The sequence below is a fragment of the Physeter macrocephalus genome, chromosome 10, assembly GCF_002837175.3.
Source record: "Physeter macrocephalus isolate SW-GA chromosome 10, ASM283717v5, whole genome shotgun sequence".
Lineage (NCBI taxonomy): Eukaryota > Metazoa > Chordata > Mammalia > Artiodactyla > Physeteridae > Physeter > Physeter macrocephalus.
The window spans coordinates 44,490,638-44,496,697 of NC_041223.1; the positions used below are offsets into that span (position 1 = coordinate 44,490,638).

The window sequence follows — 6,060 nt, forward strand, 5'->3', positions numbered from 1 at the left end:
CCCCCCTGCCCCCCCCCCCCCCCCCCCCGCAACCTGCCTTGGGAGGCTGTTGGAAACCTCACATTTCCACAGCACATTTACATACATTTTCTGTTTGCCTTACAGCCACCTCCAGGGATAGTTAAGTGGGCAAGTATTATTCTAATTTTAGAGACCAGTAGTAAATAGAGTGACCTCCAAGAGGTTAAGAGACTTGCCCAAGGTCATACTGCTAGGAAGTGGTGGAGCCAACACACAAACGTAGGCCTCCCAATTCCAAGGCTATTGTTTTTTTCTAGGTCACTGCTCTGCTCTGCCTATTCAAGGAGAGATCTTAGGCCTGTGCCTACTCCTCCTTCGATTTCTTTATCCTCCCCCAATGGCCCTCTTCACCTCTTCTCTAACACCTAGCATTCTTTCAGCTGCATCTCTTTGAACCCCTGTAGGTGGACCCCAGGCTATGAGGGCTCTCTATCCTCCCTTGCCAGTTGGGGCCCCATACCTACCCCGCCAGGGCCCGGAGCTCCGCGGGGCTTTGCTGCTTGTACAGCTTGGGGAATAGCTGCTAGGCTGGCTCAGGGCCCGGCTGAAGTGCTCGTCCACCACAGAGCTGATGTCTCCCTGGAAATAGGTGAAAAGGACGCAGCGGGAGTTGATGTACTCCGCCTCTGGTGGGCGCTCTTTCTCCGGGCTGCCTTCTTCTTCTTTTATACTAGCCGGAGTTTGGCTGGAGAAGGAGGAGCTGCCACTGCCGCTGCTGTTGCTGGGGCTGGCGTTGCACTCCTGGGCTTCCTGCATTTTGGAGTAACAGGCTAGTTTCTGCTCAAAGGAGAAAGAATAGAGAAGTCAATTTCAAAAGAGCGAGCAAATTGTGTTCAGACTGCACTCCCTCATCCGGATCCCGAAGGTATCCAGGAGCAACTGACATCGGTGCCCATGCCCGGTGCTCAGTAACGTGGGCTGCAGTCAACAGGCCTCCCAACCTGCAGCTCAACGAAGGTGGGGTTCCTGAGAGGCCGACTGCCCTTCTTGGAGCCTCTGTCTCCCTGGAATTACTGCCACGCCACAGGGAGAACTCTCTGAAGGTGTCAGGGTGAAGATCCAGGAAGACGCCTAAGCAGTTTGACCACAGAGCCAGGCTCAAGGCAGATATAGTTTTAAAATCAGGCTCCAAGGGTAAAGGGCACCCAAGTCCAGTTAGAGCCTGACTGTTCCCTGCCTGAGAATTCAGGGCAGACGTGCAAGATGCAGGATTAAGCATCCTCATGATAGAACATGAAAATAACAAAATCCACTCTACACAGCAAGGATGTAAAGGAAGAACTGCTGCAGGATAAAAACATGGAATAACATTGTGACATGGATCATTTTAATAAATGCAAGTTGATATTTGGTCATAAACTGGCCATTAGAAAGTCTCAGCTTTTAAAGAGATCTTCTTTTGAGTAAGGAAAAACCAGTGGGCTATGAGAATTTCTACCCTCACCATCTGTGTATATTGAGGAAAAAAGTAATAAAAAGGAGCAGAGGCTGATCTTGGCTGTAAGGTTGGGTAAATCATGACTGTCTGATAGTGATTTACAAAACCAAGTGTGGCCGCTGAAAACATTTTCTTAGAAACGAGCAATGGACTGAATGCAGTGTTAAAGCAGTATGCAGGCAGGGATGCCCTTCAAGGGAGACCCTGATCATACAAAAATGAACAGAGATCTTGGGGCAATAGATTGGTCCAGGGTCAGGGAGGAGAAAGGACCAAAAGGACAGAAAACCAACCCTCCTTTCCTCTTTGTAATACTCCCAGCCTGGGAAGGAGCTCATGTTGGACACCGAAGCCAAAAGACTGGAGTTATTTAGCAATATCACCATTTCTACCACATTCCCACTTGGCTTACAATGAGAGACTCTGGTGATTCCTAAAATTAACATTGAGACTAAACAAACTTCTGGTTGGAAAGTTTTAAAAAGGAGAGGAGGAGGAAGAAAAGCAAAAACAAAAGGCAAAATCTACCCATTCCATCATTAATTCATCCGGAAATTTTCAAATAGATATTCTGCAAGCAAAATTGGCAAAAGCATGGACTCGGACACTGGGGTGTATTTCAATTTTCCCGAAGCAGGAGTCCAGGCCCTCACTTTCCAACCTAGTCTGGACTCCTAGGGGATACCCCCCTCCGCCCACTGGAGTGTGATCTTATTCATTTCCTGGACTACTGTCCTCAGTTTCGACTACAGCAGCTGAGGAATGAAAAGAAAAACTTCGACCAGATATAGACCGGAGAACAGAAATATTGTAAAAATTAAACGAAACTTGAAGAGTTTGCAGAACCGGGGCTAGTGGTCTTCTCAAAAGTGGGTTTGTTGATGGCAGGGCAGCCGGACTCAGCTAGCGAAAGGCGAAGTATTATCTCTGAAGCTTGCCTCTGCCGGGTCAATACTATTTCCCAGAACTTTGCAAAGATTATAAAGCCAGTGAGTTTCGTGCGGTTCTCTTTGTAACGAATTCGCTGGTTCTGGAATTAATTGGCCTGATCTCCTGAGAATTGAAACGGAAAAAAAAAAGCCTTTGATAAAATAAGCTTGCAGAGATGAGAACGCGAGTCTTTGATTCTCAGACATAAAGACAGAGACAGGCCTTTGCTTTTGTTTTGTTGTCACTCTCACCTTTGGGACCAAAGTTTGGTTTTCCCTGCGTGAGCTTTGCTCGCGTCTCCCCGCGCCAGCACCGGGCTTGGAAGAAATCTGGAGTCCGACATACCCTAAGAAATCAATGCAGCTCGCGCGATCCTCGTCTAATTATTACCGGGAAGTCCGGGGCACGCACTAGCAGTACTTAGCTGCCTACCCGAGAGAGCAAACGGTCAAGCTAAAGGGGTTAGCTCAACCTACTGGGTGGCAGCGAGGGCAATCCCCGCATCCGGGAGGCGCCCGCCGCCGTTCGGACGCCCAGTACCCGCGCGGAGGCACCGGGAACCTCGGAGTACTGGCAGTGCTCGGAGAAGCCGGGGCGCGCCACCTGTCTACTAGGCCCGGCCGAGAGGAGACACGTACCTGGTGGTAAGGGGTGTAGGCGGCTGCGAAGTAAGGCTGGGGAGGACCATAGACTTGGTACATAACATCCAGACAGCTCATGGCTTCCCGCAGCGGAGACGGTTAAGTGTTTTATCATCAACTCTCGGGCGGCGGAGGGCAGGGATGCTGCATGGGCGGCACTTGGACCTGAGCTCCCAAGTCATCCGCGGTGGAGCGAGGGGCAGCGTGTTCCGCGGCTCTGGATCCCACTCGCACGCTCCCTTCCCACCCCTGCAATTCCAGCCGCCACCGCGCTCCGATGTGGAAGCGCCCGGCCTCCAGCTAGTGGGCATTTAAACCCCACGCGGGGCCGGCGTGCTGACGCCACTCCTGGGCCGCGGAGGAGGAGGGGTTGGGGGCGGGGCCGGGAGGCCAATGGGGTGCGTGGGACGAGGGACCGAGGGGCTGCCGGTGCGTTTCACTGGGCTACCCGGCGGCGAACCTGTGGCCGAAGGGTGCGGTGAACTGTGCAGCCCGGAACTTGAGCCCTGAGACTTCGCACCGTGAGGAGCAAGGATTTTCCAGGCTAAAGCAGGAGAGGGCGGGAGGACGGAGAGGAGAGGGGAGAAATGGGGGCTTTTACATTTGGAGAGAGAAAGAAAGTTGTTGAGTAGTGGGGAAAGGTCTTGTGGGGAGTCCCGACCTCACACTGGAGAGTTGAGTGTGTGCGTCCGGGGTGGCGAGGTGGGGAAGAGTCTTTGCTCTCGGCTCCTCGGCGGGAGGAACGGCGCTATCCCTAGGAATCCACCAGGAAATCCGGATCTTCGGACAGGATGTGAGAGTCCGGGAACTCCTTGCTGCGCGGAGGAGCTCCCTCTGCGGGGAAACGGCAGCGGCTGAAGCCTGTAACCGCTGCCCTGCGGCACCTCCTTTGCGCCCCCTCGGAGCCAATCCACACGCCGTCAGCTACCACACCTTTTAATTCCGCTCACTGGGGCGGGTCCCTATTGACCCTCTAGATTATGTTCCCGCCCTTTCTCGTTGACGCCCTCCATCCGAACCCTCTAGGTCCGCGTTATTCGCTCCCCGCCTCCAGCTCGTCCGGGTACCAGCTGCTTTCGAGGAGTCCAGGCGGCTTTACCCAGACCCCGGTCGCCCCGAGTCTCCTCGGCCGGCATCCTTTAAAGTTTCAGTAACTTTTTGGAACGAGGACTCATTGGTTGCAAGAGGAATTATCCTAGGCACTGCAGGGAGGTCAACAGAGGACTTTTGCTGACTCTTCAGTCAGTAATACAGCAGCTGCGATTTTCTTTGCTTGTTTCATTTCAGAGGTGAAAGAGAATACACTCCAGTTGTGAAACACGCATTTTGCATCGCCGTTCTGTTTCCTTCCCTGAGAGCTCTCCTGGCTCGGACCTGCTTCCTGCAACGCTTTCCGTCTTCCCAGGCACCCCTCCCCCAGCCCTGTAGTTCTCAGTCCTTAAAGTGTAGGAACGAATTGAGACAAGACTTTCTGTACGTCGGGACAGGTGTGGGAAAGAACGTTACAAGAATACCTGTGGGGCATACTTTGGGGGTGGGGAGGGTAGAGATTGGGAGCACTGAGAGCCCAGACCCAAGAAAGAGGCAGCGTGGATTACTGATAGAAATGAACTCTAGTGAATAACTAGAGTTTATAAATGGAGTATAAATACAACAAAAAGTCCGACATAGATTCACAGGCTATAAAACTGCGAACAAATGCACCCTTAAAAGATATATTTGTCTTTAGGGACTTCCCTGGTGGCACAGTAGTTAAGAATCTGCCTGCCAATGCAGGGGACAGGGGTTCGAGCCCTGGTCGAGGAAGATCCCACAGCCGCAGGGCAGCTAAGCCGGTGCACCACAACTACTGAGCCTGCGCTCTAGAGCCCACGCTCGCAGCCAGCGCACTGCAACGAAGAGTAGCCCCCGCTTACCACAACTAGAGAAAAGCCCACGTGCAGCAACGGAGACCCAACGCAGCCAAAAATAAATAAATTTTAAAAAAAGATATATTTGTCTTTAAAACGTGAATATTTTAAGCCAAATGGTTTCAGGGTTGAATTTTGGTTTTGTCCAATTTATAAGTGGGTAGTGGCTCCATGTCTCCAGTTCGGTTTATAAATGGTGAGAAGTCCTGAGTGGCTGAAGTGTTTTTTTCATTAACTACAGTGCAATATATTTTAAAGCAAATTAAAAAAAAAATAAAGACACCCCCTGTGGTACAGTTTTACGCGTCTCTTTTTAGGGGCCAGGCTGCCTTGTGGCTGAGCTGGGTGGCTTCTGGAGCCTACCGTGATCCAGGCGCACAGGTGAAGCAGAACATACCTCCCACCACTACTCCAACCCTCCCTCCCCAGGAGTTTTGGAGGGGGGCAACAATCGCTTTACCCGTATCTCCTCTGGGGGCAAAAAAGCGAACGGTCATGGGAAGAGCCACCCTCGCTGCTGGGGACCACTTCGTCTCGCACCAAGCCAGGCCCTGGGTGGGCCCGGCCCGCAAGCCCCGGGTCAAGTGTAAGGACACCGCAGCGCAGCGCCCGGGACAGATCGCCGCCAGTAGGCGCGGCCTCCGTGGGTCGGTCACACTCCCGCTTTTCGCGCAGGTCCCTCTGTACATCCTTGGACATAAGAGTTTCTACTCTGGCTTCCTTGGGGTAGGGCATCTCCAGGCCTGAGCATCCGTCGCCTGAGCGCGCTTCCTCCCTAGCAGCCCAGGCTCTGCAGCGTGGCCAGAGGCTGGCAGTCCTGCGCGGGAAAAGCGGTAGGAGGCAAGCGCCGAATCGCATGTCTAGCCAATGCGCTCGGCAGCTGGAAACCTGTCCTCGTTCACCTCCCAGTAGACATCGCCTATCCTCTGTACCCAGTCACGCTGACATTTTAATTTTACTTTGGCCCTGAACTTTACTTTTCCCACAAATGCAGGAGAAAATAGTGACAACCTTTCTGAACCAACAAGGCCCAACAAATTGTTATTTTTGAAAAGGATTACAGGAGCAGCGATTTCCCACATTTTGAACGAAGAAAATGAAGAGAATGCGATGCCAGTTG

General features: G+C 52.4%; 1 protein-coding gene and 1 long non-coding RNA gene across 6 annotated transcripts in view; one reads left to right on the forward strand and one right to left on the reverse strand.

The window, feature by feature from the left end:
- Nucleotides 1-3,312, reverse strand: part of VGLL2 (vestigial like family member 2) — a 7,925-nt gene extending 4,613 nt beyond the window's left edge. For 2 of the 5 annotated variants that reach the window (XM_055087540.1, XM_055087539.1), the window contains exons 1-2: nucleotides 3,028-3,301; nucleotides 486-798 (exon numbers count right to left, since the gene is read on the reverse strand). In XM_055087540.1, coding sequence (XP_054943515.1) covers nucleotides 486-798; nucleotides 3,028-3,108 — 394 coding nt within the window. In that variant the 5' untranslated portion in view covers nucleotides 3,109-3,301. Of the gene's footprint in view, nucleotides 1-485; nucleotides 799-3,027 lie in introns of all 5 variants that reach the window. The other 3 variants (XM_024115568.3, XM_007120069.4, XM_024115567.2) reach the window with 3 other exon arrangements.
- Nucleotides 3,313-3,397: 85 nt separating this feature from the next.
- On the forward strand, nucleotides 3,398-5,239 carry LOC129392466 (uncharacterized). Its single transcript, XR_008618366.1, has 3 exons — nucleotides 3,398-3,551; nucleotides 4,318-4,517; nucleotides 4,760-5,239. It is a non-coding gene; the product is annotated as an uncharacterized lncRNA (long non-coding RNA).
- Nucleotides 5,240-6,060: the final 821 nt, after the last annotated feature.